Source organism: Galeopterus variegatus, unplaced genomic scaffold (assembly GCF_000696425.1).
Source record: "Galeopterus variegatus unplaced genomic scaffold, G_variegatus-3.0.2 Scaffold5666, whole genome shotgun sequence".
In the NCBI taxonomy this organism is placed as follows: Eukaryota; Metazoa; Chordata; class Mammalia; order Dermoptera; family Cynocephalidae; genus Galeopterus; species Galeopterus variegatus.
Genome location: NW_007731777.1, coordinates 1 through 12,894, shown reverse-complemented (window position 1 = coordinate 12,894; position 12,894 = coordinate 1). Strand labels below are relative to the sequence as shown.

The 12,894-nt window shown below is 32.0% G+C and overlaps 1 protein-coding gene across 1 annotated transcript in view; it reads left to right on the top strand.

Moving 5' to 3' along the window:
* The window catches only part of LOC103605231 (vacuolar protein sorting-associated protein 13C-like), a gene marked incomplete at its 3' end in the record, with an annotated part of 138,950 nt that extends 127,658 nt beyond the window's left edge, over positions 1-11,292 (top strand). Inside the window, exons 37-44 of the mRNA XM_008589816.1 lie at positions 1,144-1,223; positions 2,154-2,213; positions 3,038-3,200; positions 5,722-5,838; positions 7,309-7,412; positions 8,075-8,242; positions 9,765-10,072; positions 11,145-11,292. Of these exons, the coding sequence (XP_008588038.1) occupies positions 1,144-1,223; positions 2,154-2,213; positions 3,038-3,200; positions 5,722-5,838; positions 7,309-7,412; positions 8,075-8,242; positions 9,765-10,072; positions 11,145-11,292 (1,148 nt within the window). The remainder of the gene's footprint in view (positions 1-1,143; positions 1,224-2,153; positions 2,214-3,037; positions 3,201-5,721; positions 5,839-7,308; positions 7,413-8,074; positions 8,243-9,764; positions 10,073-11,144) is intronic.
* Between the last annotated feature and the right edge of the window lie 1,602 nt (positions 11,293-12,894).

The window sequence follows — 12,894 nt, the reverse complement described above, 5'->3', positions numbered from 1 at the left end:
CTGCTCACTGGCTGAGCGAGGTGCGGGTGCAGCACCGAGGGTTGCGATCCCGTTGCCGGTCACGAAAAAAGACAAAAAAAAAAAGGAAAAAAAAAATTTATTACACTAATACAAAGGAATCTTATATTTTAAAAATTTACTATCTTATGTAGTTTTTCTTATCACAAACTAAGAATATATCTAAATTTATCATAAAGTAGAAAATATCTAAAAACATGAAGCATATGTATGTCCTCAGTGTCTATACATAACACTTCAGTACTTGTTAAAGGCACCATTTCATTGGGACTGTGCTGTGAGTACTGACATATTAGGAAATCAGAACCCAGGTATAACACAGGGCTCAGGAACCTGTTTTGAAAAGTTGAGTTAATTTATTAGCAAATATAACTTTTTATTTCTTTTTAAATTTCTTTTTATATTTCATGAGTTTTTAAGTTTGTTCTAAATTATATTAATATGTGCTTATGAAAAATAAAATTAAACAATACAGTAAAGTAAAATTAACCAATAGAAGGAAAAATTTAGTATCACCTTCTAGTTTCACTTTCCCCCAAATAAATACTAGGTTATTGTTTAGTGGCTATCTCCAACCTTTTAAATTCACTTTCTAAATTGCAGCAAGCCAACTTTTAAAGTTATTATGGGTGTTTAAAGTTATAGGAATTCTATGGGGTATCTTTAGGTAAAGCAAATTTGTATTGAGGTTAATCCATAGTTTATATATTTTATAGATTTGTTCTTTAATATATTATGGTTTGTTCAAATGAGAGTAATACGGCAGTACCAAATGCTATAACAGTTGTAATTGGCTGGTGCTAGGCTCTTTTTTGTTTGTTTTTATGGAGTTTCTTTCATTTTTTTTTCAAAGCCAGGTTTATTGAGGTAGATGAGAGTAATATGGTAGTACCAAATGCTATAACAGTTGTAATTGGCTGGTGCTAGGCTTTTTTTTGTTTGTTTTTATGGAGTTTCTTTCATTTTTTTTTCAAAGCCAGGTTTATTGAGGTAAGCTTTATGTACAGTGTAATTCACCTGTTTTGTTGTATAATTCTATGAGTTCAGACAAATACACATTTCTGCAAATGATGCTTGAAATGTTTAAGAAACTTGATAGATCAATCTTATCTTTTTCTCTTTTAGACTCTAAAGGAGAACCTCTTCACATTGTTAACTCTGCTAATGTCACTGATGAACCCCTTCTGAAAATGTTATTGACAAAGGTATCTACATTCATTTCTAGCATCCTTTAATATTTGATTATATGAAGTTATATATGTTCCCATCATATTTAATATTCTTATTTTCTCCCCTAAAATTTTTCCTTCTAAACTGGTTGATTGTGGTGAATCATGCAAGCATGTGAAAATCCTGGTGTATTAGTCCATTTCTGTTGCTTATAACGTAAATACCTGCAACTAGTTAATTTATAAAGAAAATGAAATTTATTTCTTACAGTTTCAGAGGATGGAAGCCCAAGGTCTGGGGAACACATCCGATGAGGGTCTTCTTTGCTGGTGGCTTTATGGCAATGTAGGGATCTCACATGGCAGAAAACAGTGGAGCAGAGAGAGAAAGAAAGATAGCTCCTCACGCCCTCTCCTTTTAAAGCCCTCAGAACCATGCCCATGACCACCATTAAATCATCAATTTAATCACCTCTTCAAGGCCACACCTTTCAATTATAATAGGATTTCCCATCCTCTTAACACTGTCACAGTGGGGATCAAGCCTCCAACACATTAAACTTTTGGGGGGGCACAATTCAATCCATAATACCTGGATACTTTCATTAACCTTTTGAGTTACCCTACATTGTTGAATAAATGGAAGTAATCCAAAGCTCCACTGTAATCCAAAGCAAAGTGTGTTATAATCTAGATATACAAGCATTTCCCCCTACCTTTTAGATTAGTATATATAATACACTAGCATTTCCTCCAGAGCAGGATAAAAAATTTGAGTTTTTGTTGCTCTAAAATGTGAGAAATGCAATGTGGTCAGTTTTTTTCACACGTTCTTCCTCACCATTAAGAAATATTCTATGCTTATAGTGTTTTAATAGCATACTTTGAAAAGTAAAGAATGTGTGTATTTTGTGTGTGAATTTTTATTGTTCATAACCCAGTTGTTTAATTTTCCACTGTTTGTAGGCAGACAGCGATGGACCAGAGTTTAAAACTATTCATGACAATACCAAACAGAGACTGAAGGTGAATCTTCTATAATTCACTATGAGGCTGGGTTGTGTTAGTGATTAGCTCTAGCTTCATAGCCATTTTCAGTTGTGAGATTATGAATTCTAAAATTAAAATAAGGGTGGCAATAATAATAGATAATAATTTACCTAATTTTGTAGGTAAAATAAATGGTTATAGAATTGAAATAAAGTTCTTACAAACTTATTCGATTTGATTTCTTAAAAGATTATTTGTTTCCCAGATGTGAACTAATGATTACTTGTCAAGTATTTTGTTCAGTTCATTCAGCTATCATAATTTGGCCTAGTGTTAGTGGAAGCATTAAACATTTGAATTATGTATTGGCTTTAGGATAAGAATAAGCTTAAGGATGAGGATAGAGCATGGCCTAATATAGACATTGCTCACAGTCCACTGGGGCTCATATAGTCAGTCTTGGAAACATCTGAAATGTGCTTTTAGGCTTGACAATACTTTATATACCATTATTTAGAACTCATCAAGTTCTGTTGAGGTTAGAGCTATGGTCACACATAGGAGTGGGCAGAGTGTTGGTTTATTGTTTGGTAAGGATTATAATAGCGATGTTTGGTAAACATCGTAATAGTAAGTTCTTCCTTCAAAAAAAAAAAGGTCTTTAATTGAACTTTTCTTGTGCTGCTTGTATATATTGAAGCTTAAGATGATGTTTGGTAAACATCGTAATAGTAAGTTCTTCCTTCAAAAAAAAAAAAGGTCTTTAATTGAACTTTTCTTGTGCTGCTTGTATATATTGAAGCTTAAGATAAAAATATTACCATATCTGAAATCTTATCTCTAATTGTTCATTATCTTAGGTTTCATTTTCATCCTTAGACTTAGTACTTCATTTGGAAGCTTTACTTTCCTTCATGGATTTTTTATCATCTGCTGTTCCATCCTCTGAACCTTCCTCTTCTGAGAAGGAATCTGAGCTGAAACCATTTGTGGGGGAATCCAGAAATATTGCTATCAAACCTGGTATTAATTTTTGAGTCATGGTCTAATACTTTCTATCTGAACTCATGTAATAACTTGTTTTTCAAGCTAAGATAAATATTTAGCACCTTGATATTATAGCTGCTCTGACAGATTAGGTTAGTTTCAAAAGAAAGCATGTTTTTTCCCGATGGAATTATAGGGCAATATAGTGAAGGATTTTAAATAAATGTTGTTTAATATTAGTCACGTATTTAGGAAAGCATGTTTTTCCCTATGGGATTATAGGGCAATATAGTGAAGGATTTTAAATAAATGTTGTTTAATATTAGTCACGTATTTATATTTGATTTCACTGTCTAGCTTTTATGTAAAATAAAAGTTGTATATACTTTGCATTTACTTCTCTGCAGTCTTCAGTCCAATGAAAGTGAGAAAGGAAGAAGTTAAGGTACAGATACAATAATGTATTGTGACAATGGCCCAGTTCAATTAGTCAAGTAGGTCTTTCTGGTATTGAACAATTTTGTGCTTTGCAGGACACCAAAGGAAGCATCTTCTGGAAGAGACAAACTCAGTTTGGTTTCTAACTATAACTATATTCAGATCACATACAGATAAAGGCACATGTTCCTCAGGCACATGACTTGTTCTATGAAGTATTAGGTATGAAGTATTCTGAGCAAATAAAGAACATGTGTTACCGAAACAAGGGGGTTCCTCATCCGCCACCCAAATGACTAAGAAGTCTCTGACACCAAAGTATGTAGTGTTAAAGGTTAGCATTTATTTGGATGGCCATTCAAAGGAGCCAATGGTAGCTAAAGGAGCTTTAAGACCCCGGACTACCTGACTACTTAAAATCACAAGCATTTATAGAGCAGAATCATGTTTGGGGGTTCTGTGAGTTGTTTGTGAATCTGATTAGTTGGTGGTGAGATCAGCAAAATTATTTCTGGCATCCTGGCTAAGGTCCTCCTTAGCTCCCTCCAGTCTGGAGGCATATAAACTTCAAGGCAGGCTTGTAATTGTTATCTGCAAAGACAACTTGAGATTGGTGTTATAGATGTTATCTTAAGCCATAAGGCGTTTTTATTTAAGGAACAAACATCCTGACTGCTAAGTCAAGTCTTAGCCTAAGGAAGTTTACATTTAATCAACTCTACTCCTATTAGTAACTGAATTTGTTACTTTTAGGAATCCAGCCCATCCTCCTTGGTCAAGTACATTTTCTTTAGCTATCTCCCTTTCCCCCAGTCAAGGCCTGCTCTGTCTGGGACAGAAGAATAGCTAGAAGAGATCAGGGTCTGTCCCCCAATTTCATACATGCCTGTTTTTAAGCCTGATACCATTTTAATTTTTTGTTTTTATATTATGTGATGCGAATATTTAACATCTAATAATTTTCAGACCATTACCAGTTTCAGTTATATCTATATTACTGGCATCTTCAGTGTAAAACTGTCAGTACTATTAGGTCTGATACAAGGATTTGATATTCTTAAAACCATGGAACAGATTAGTAATTTTTTTATAAACTAGAGTAAGAGTGTTTTACCTTCTTTGTCTTTAATGTACTTGTCACATTAATATCCTTAGACATATAATATCCTTAGAAGTACCTCTTCTTTATATAACATATACATAAAGTAAATGTAGTACAGTTGAATAAATGAAAAAGCAATGTTTTAAACTCACAGCATACTTCAAATAATATTTATCCAAAGAGTCATCCAGTTTTGCTATATGGTTGGTCTTTATGTTTTGATTAATGCTATTTTATGTTAAATATGAAGGGCAAAAAAACAACCGTCATCATATTGGTGATTAAGGACTACTATCCCCCATGCTTTTGCAGTTTCATAGAAAGATCTGTTTGCTTCAGGCAACACAGTTTTCTAGAAAAATTTATACTAAATTTATCAATCAGGACCTGAACTAGAGTAGTTTAAGGGAGTTCATTCCATCGTGATTCTTACACATGCACACACGCATACACACATTATAAAAAAATACTTTTTTGTGTTTTTTTAACTGTAGCCCTTTATGTTTGTTTCTCATAGCATTTATTTTAGATTTTTTATGGAGCAATAAAGTATAATCTAGAGAAATTGATTGTATGATTAATAATGTGTATTGTAAGTGCCATAGTAAATCATATGTATTTTGTTAACTATTCATCACTCTTTCAGTTTTTCATGACTTATTCTGATATATGATATGAAAAGGAGTTCAAAATCAAAATCTTGGAGTAATAGAATTCTAATATAGAAGGTCTTTTTTCCCAGAGGAAAAATTATAGTAAAGTTTCCATCTAGTAAATTATACATTCAAGGTGCTATTAATAGTTGTCTTTATTCTTAATTGAAAAGGAAACATGCTAGTTTTTGTCTGATTGGCATTAGAAAATTGTTTCATATTCATATTAGTTATATGTTATCTTAACGGAGGTCTTTTTGGTTCCTCATAGTACATTATGTACTTTTGTTTTAGTGAATTTGAGATTATTTTGAGTGTTACATCTTTTGCAGTTTGCTAATCACAAGTTTCTATTACTTTTCAGTGTCCAGCAGCATTTCTCAAGATGATGTGTTTGATTTAAAGGTCATAGCTGAATTAAATGCATTTAATGTCTTTATCTGTGATCAGAAGTGTAACATTGCAGATATTAAAATACATGGTAATTATTAAATTATTAAATCATTAAAATACAAATAACTATTCCTTGGTTACTTGTTTCTTTATATAAACATCCAAGAAAAATGAATTTGTACATGGTGGATTTCTTGTAGTCATCTTTTGATTTACTTATATTGAATACTTATGCAAACTTTTAAAAGATGTACTTTGACACATTAGAAGTAAATTTGTTATGATTCATTGCTGACAAGACATTTCTTATGTATTTAAAAAATTTCAGAATAAATCTAAGGCTTAATCTCTTACTGTTCTGATTGCATTTTCAGAATTTTACTGAGTAAAAAAATGTCGTTATCTTTATTTTCCTTGTCATTTATGCATATATATAGCATCAGGATACTAAGTTTTTAAAAGAAATTTTGTAAGTTTTTTCCAGCATCAGCTTGATATAAGAATGAGTCAACATGATATAATGGTTCAGATCTTATTGTGGATTCTAGAGCCAGCCCGTCAAGGTTCAAGTCCTGAAGCTAACACTGCCCGACCTTGAGCAAATATGCATATATATAGCATCAGGATACTAAGTTTTTAAAAGAAATTTTGTAAGCTTTTTCCAGCATCAGCTTGATATAAGAATGAGTCAACATGATATAATGGTTCAGATCTTATTGTGGGTTCTAGAGCCAGCCCGTCAAGGTTCAAGTCCTGAAGCTAACACTGCCCGACCTTGAGCAAATTAATTAACCTTCCTATGTCTTAGTTCCCTCTTCTGTAAAATGGAAATAGTAATAATTATTCAGGGGATTGTTGTAAGGATTAAAGAAAGTTTGTGCATTTACATATGTTTAGAAAAGTGCTTGGTATACAGTAAGCACTTTTTAAAAAAGTTAAAAAAATTAGCTCCATTCAACAAATATTACTATATATCTATGTTATGGGAGGTATGGTAATGGTTTGGGCTTGGATCTTAGCTACAGACATTCTCTACTCAGGAGCAGTTGTAGAAATCATTATGCCTTTAGAAATTATGAGTGACATTTTTTTGGTGAGAAATCTTAGAAGACTATATTCTAGATAGTTTATTGTAGAAATAAGAATACTTACTCATCAAATGATGTTCATTTATTTTTAGTTACTGGAGCAACAGTTTTAATATAATAAACTTTTGTGAGATAGATTTAAACAAATACATTGTCTTCCTAAATGACACTTGTGATCTTGCCAATGCCCAGGATGTTTATGTTTGGAGAAATGTCATTAATTTTCTTTGGAATTTGTTGTTGTTTTGTTTTAAAATTTCCACTACTTATGTATGGGATGCTGGTGACACTTAAATATATTATAAGCTTTCTTAGGTGTCTCATACTTGGAAGCTGATACCTTTAATATATTTCATTATGAGTAATTTTTATTCACTGTATATTTTGGTAGTATATTATTGAATTTAAATACCATTGAATTGGCTCACTAAGTTTGGATGAAAAGCTTGTAAATATTATGTTTCCCATAGGAATGGATGCCTCTATTTCTGTGAAGCCAAAGGAGACTGATGTGTTTGCCAGACTTAAGAATATCATAGTTACAAATGTTGATTTGTTGTCTACTCACAAAAAGGTAATTAAAAAATAGATTTCTATATTGAAATTTATTTTGTTCTTTGGATTTGAGATGCTGTTATTCATTTGTTCAGTATACATTTATTAGTCTGTCATGTGACAGGTACTTTGTTAGGGGTTGGAGATGAAAATGGTAATAGCCTGCTTTCACCTTGTATATAGACTAGGTCTCCTGGTATACAGTGATTTGAAAGAGTTATTTCTGCACAAGTAAGTGATCGATATTTCTATTGATAAAATGATTTTTATAGAAATAGGAAAAAGTTACTGTCAAGTAGAATGTTTTTAACTGGTAATTTTTAAGGTTGGATTTATATGTTGATTCTTCATATATACATTTATATGTACATGTATATATATATATATATATATATATATATATATATATATATATATATATACACACACATTGGATTTATATGTTGATTCTTCATATATACATTTATATGTACATGTATATATATATATATAAATATATATATATATATATACATTTATATGTACATGTATATATATATATATATATATATATACACACACACACACACACACACAAACAAACATATCCAGGATTCTGTAATAAGGGAACATATTTATAATACATTGATAAGGGCTTTACAGCTCTTTTGATTTAATAACCAGTTAATCTAATACTTTTAGGCTGTCTCTATTTTGGGAGATGAAGTCTTTAGGTTCCAAATGACTCTTTATCCAGATGCTACAGAAGGAGAGTCCTATGCTGATATGTCTAAAGTAGACGGGAAACTTAGTCTCAAAGTGGGTTGTATTCAGATTGTTTATGTTCATAAATTCTTCATGTCTCTTTTGGTAAGTTTTTATTTTAACTGTGTTTATTTCTCATTGAGGCTTAAATATCTTTGCATGTACAACTGAACCTAGATAGTCAAAATCTTCACTGATAGGGCTGTATCATAAACACCCAAATGCTAAACAGAATATTATATTTAAGGAAATCCTTTATATGGTAGATAAACAAACAAATTTTTAAAATTATTGTTTTGTGCATATAAACTATTATTCTCTAATGTTTTCATAGTTATGTATTTTAAAAGTACTTTTTGATGTTTTAATTTAGGGCTTTTCAGTGTTACTTCTTTGATGAAATACCCTTAAGGATATTTAACTAAAAGAATTTTATGAGGAAGCTCATCATGAATTTGAAGGACTGATATTGGAACTTAGAGCTTTTGCTTATAATTGTGATCAACAAGACCCTGAAATTCTTTTATTTTTATTATTTATTTCCATTTAAGTGTCATGGACTGAAGAGTTTAAATCTACCTATGCCTCTTAGCAGGGTTTCTAAGTCATGAATTTCTGCCTAAACCATGTTCACTTTTCCAGAAAGTAATTTATGTGGGGGGTGGGGATTAAGTTGCTTTTGTATTATTAATGGATGAGCATCAAGAATATTGCTAAGAATGATCTTTTCTTCATTGGGAAAAATCTATTTTTTAGTTGAAATTGTGATGACATGCATCTTGCTATAAATAATGAAGTTTTGATTCTTATTAATGAATGCAGGATGATAGACAGTTAACTGTCTTTACTCATGTTTGAATACATTTTAAAAATAAATCTTGAGAAATAAGCTGCCAGGACCTTAGTTTCTAAGAATTAACTTTATTCCTATAACCTAGAGATACAGAATTGAACCCATTGTTGGAGAAATATAGTGCTGTCTTTCATTCTTTTCATTTAAATTCAAGTGTAAAATGGCCAACATTCATTAATAAAAAGGAGATTTAAAGAAGAATTATTACAAAAATTTGTCATAAAAATCAAATAATTATGAAATGTAGTCATGCAACACATAACGATGTTTTGGTCAACAACGGACCACATATATGACACTGGTCCCAAAAGATCATAATGGCTATACCATATAGCCTGGTGGGTGTGTAGAAAGCCATACCATTTAGGTTTGTGTAGGTATGATGTTTGCACAATGACAGAATCTCCTAACAACACATTTCTCAGAACATGTCCCTATCTTTAAGCGACGCATGACTATATAAAATTAAAGTCGAAGAATTCTTCCTTCCAAGAGGTAACTATCCTTCCTTCCTAGAGGTAACTTCCTAGAGGTTAACTATTGAAGGAAGAATTCTTCCTTCCTAGAGGTAACTATTGTTATCTCTTGGTACTAGAGGTAGCTCTAGTATCTTTCTAGACTTTACTGTCTTCGTGTACACAATCATAAATAAGTCTCTTTTATATTCTCTTTTATTTAATTTTTCTTTTTAAAGTAAGTGATTTTTAAAGTTTTTTCTTTTAAAAGTAAATACCTTTTTGGGGAAACTCTCTAAATATGGGTCTCTTCTAACAGAACTTCCTCAACAATTTCCAAACTGCCAAAGAAGCTTTGAGTGCAGCCACAGTCCAGGCTGCAGAAAGAGCTGCTTCCAGCATGAAAGACTTGGCTCAAAAAAGTTTTCGCCTTTCGATGGATATCAATTTGAAAGCACCAGTTATTATTATTCCTCAGTCTTCTGTATCACCTAATGCCATTATAGCAGATTTGGGTTTAATCAGAATTGAAAACCAATTTAGCTTGGTTCCTATGAAGCATAATTATTCTCTTCCCCCAGTCATTGATAAAATGAACATCCAACTCACCCAGTTGAAACTGTCCAGGTATAAATATATAATTTAATTGTGTATTTTAGAAATAGGATTTCATCGCATTTTTGCCTAGGGTAAAATACTCTGGTAATTTGTGGTTCTCGTTCCTTATTTCTTCTAATTATGAAATGTTGACTATTGGTTTTTTTGTAGGTGGTTAATAGTAGTGCACCTCATAGAATCTGTATTTTGTCTTACTAAACTTATAATGTGATTTTTTTCCATTCTATAACAATTACCTATTATAAAATTATAGTTTACACAATAATACTTAATATACATTTATTTTCATTTTTATATTTTTCGCTTTGCACGTAGCTGTTTCCTTGCACCGAGGCCGTGGGTTTGGATCCTGTATAGGGATGGCTGGTGCGCTCACTGGCTGAGTGTGGTGTGGACAATGCCGAGCCAAGTGTTACAATCCCCTTATCAGTCAAAAAAAAAAAAGAAAACTTCCTAGAATTTAATAAAATTTAAGGTTTATTTCTCATTTTGAAACCTTGTCACATTTGAGAATTCTCAGTGAGGTATCTTAATTAAGTATTATTGAATCTAAATGGGAAAGTGTTGGCTCTGTTGAATGGCAAGTACTTATGTGGTTGTGCAGATGGTTGTTGGCAGCCAAGCTAGAAATGATTATTTCCATATATTTGTTTAGCTTTTAAATTTGGTGAGTTTTTCCAATCTTGAAAAGCTTGAGTTTGGAGAAATACTAATAACATATTAAGGGCTTATGTATATGACCACTTTCTTTATTCTCCAGTTTTAGGAGATGTAACATTTGCTTGTATGATGTTGTACTAGATGCTATATCAAACAGTCTTTGTGATAGATGATAATGCAATAATCATACTTAGTGATAATTATATTGTTGAAATCAGTGTTATATAGGCTTTGTTTTAGATAGCTCTGCATATAATCTTTATTCAGATTCGATTGATTTGTGAAAAGAAGTAAGTTTGAAAATTCTGATAGCCGTTAGTGTTTTGGAAAATGCTATGTGGAAATGGTTACATAATATGCTAGTCCTTTTTTTTAAAATGTAAATTTCAGGGAACAAAAATGAGATACTTTTTTTCCCCAGGACTATTTTGCAGGATGGCTTGCCACAGCAGGACATTGAAATTTTAGAACCAGTCAACATGCTTTTGTCCATACAGCGAAATTTATCGGTAACATGGTATGTGCAAATTCCAGGGATGGAGATAAAAGGAAAACTAAAACCTATGCAGGTAAGTATATAATATAAAATGTATGTAAATGCTAGGTAGGCTTTTATTATTGGTAATAGTGCAGTTCTAGTGTATATCAGAAGTGAGGCTATAGTAAATGGAATACTTTGTTAATTGCAAATGAGGTCATGTTCATTTTTCTCACTTTTCTTTATTTCATTTCAGTTAGATATTTGGTAAAACCAACAAGAAGTCTCAGATAAAACCTATTGTAGTCTACTGAAAATATCATTCTTAATTTTAGTAAGTTCTATTAAAGTTTTGTTGGAGTATAAAAAACTACTGATTTTTACATGTTTTTTTTGTATCCTGCAACTTTACTGAAATCGTTTATCAGCTCTGAGAGTTTTTTGGTAGAATCTTTAGGTTTTTCTATGTATAGGATCATGTCTTCTGCAGACAGGAACAGGTTGGAGTATAAAAAACTACTGATTTTTACATGTTTTTTTTGTATCCTGCAACTTTACTGAAATCGTTTATCAGCTCTGAGAGATTTTTGGTAGAATCTTTAGGTTTTTCTATGTATAGGATCATGTCTTCTGCAGACAGGAACAGTTTGACTTCATCTTTTCTAATCTGGATGCCCTTTGTTTCTTCGTTTTGCCTTATCACTCTAGCTAGTACTTCTAATACTATTTTAACTAGGAGTTGTGAGAACGGGCATCCTTGTCTTGTTCCCATTCAGGAAGATATTCGTAGTGGGTTTGTCATATATGGCTTGTATTATGTTGAGATATTTTTCTTCTATACTTAATTTGCCGAGAGTCTTTATCATTGAAAGTATGTTGAATTTTGTCAAATGCTTTTTCTGCATCTGTTGAGGTAATCATATGTTTTTTGTCCTTGACTTTGTTAATGTGGTGTGTCACATTTATTGACTTGTGTATGTTGAATCATCCTTGCATCCCTAGGATGAATCTCACTTGATTACGGTGTATAATTTTTTTGATATATTGCTGTATTCTGATTGCTGATATTTTGTTGAGGATTTTTGCATCTATGTTCATCAGAGAGATTGACCTCTAGTTTTCTTTTTTGTTGTATCTTTGTCGGGTTTTGGTATCAGGGTGATGCTGGCCTCATAGAATGAATTTGGGAGAATGGCCCCTGTTTCAATTTTTTTGTAATGGATTGGAGAGAATTGGTATTAATTCTTCTTTTTAAATGTTTGGTGGAATTCAGCAGTAAAGCCATCTGGTCCTGGCCTTTTCTTTGTTGGGAGACTGCTGATTACTGCTTCAATCTTGTTGCTTGTTATTGGTCTGTTCAGGTTTGCAGAGAAAGAGGAACTCTCCTAAACTGTTGGTGGGACTGTAATTTAGTGCAGCCATAATGGAAAACAGTACGGAGGTTCCTCAACAACTACAGATAGAACTGCCATATGATCCAGCAGTCCCACTGCTGGGTATATACCCAAAAGAATGGAAATCAAAAAAAAGACAAAAAGAAAAAAAAAAAAAAAGAATGGAAATCATCATGTCAAAGGGATAACTGCACTCCGTTGTTTATTGTAGCTCTGTTCACAATAGCTAAGAGTTGGAACCAATCTAAATGTCCATTGATGGACAACTGGGTAAGGAAAAGTGGTATGTATACACAATG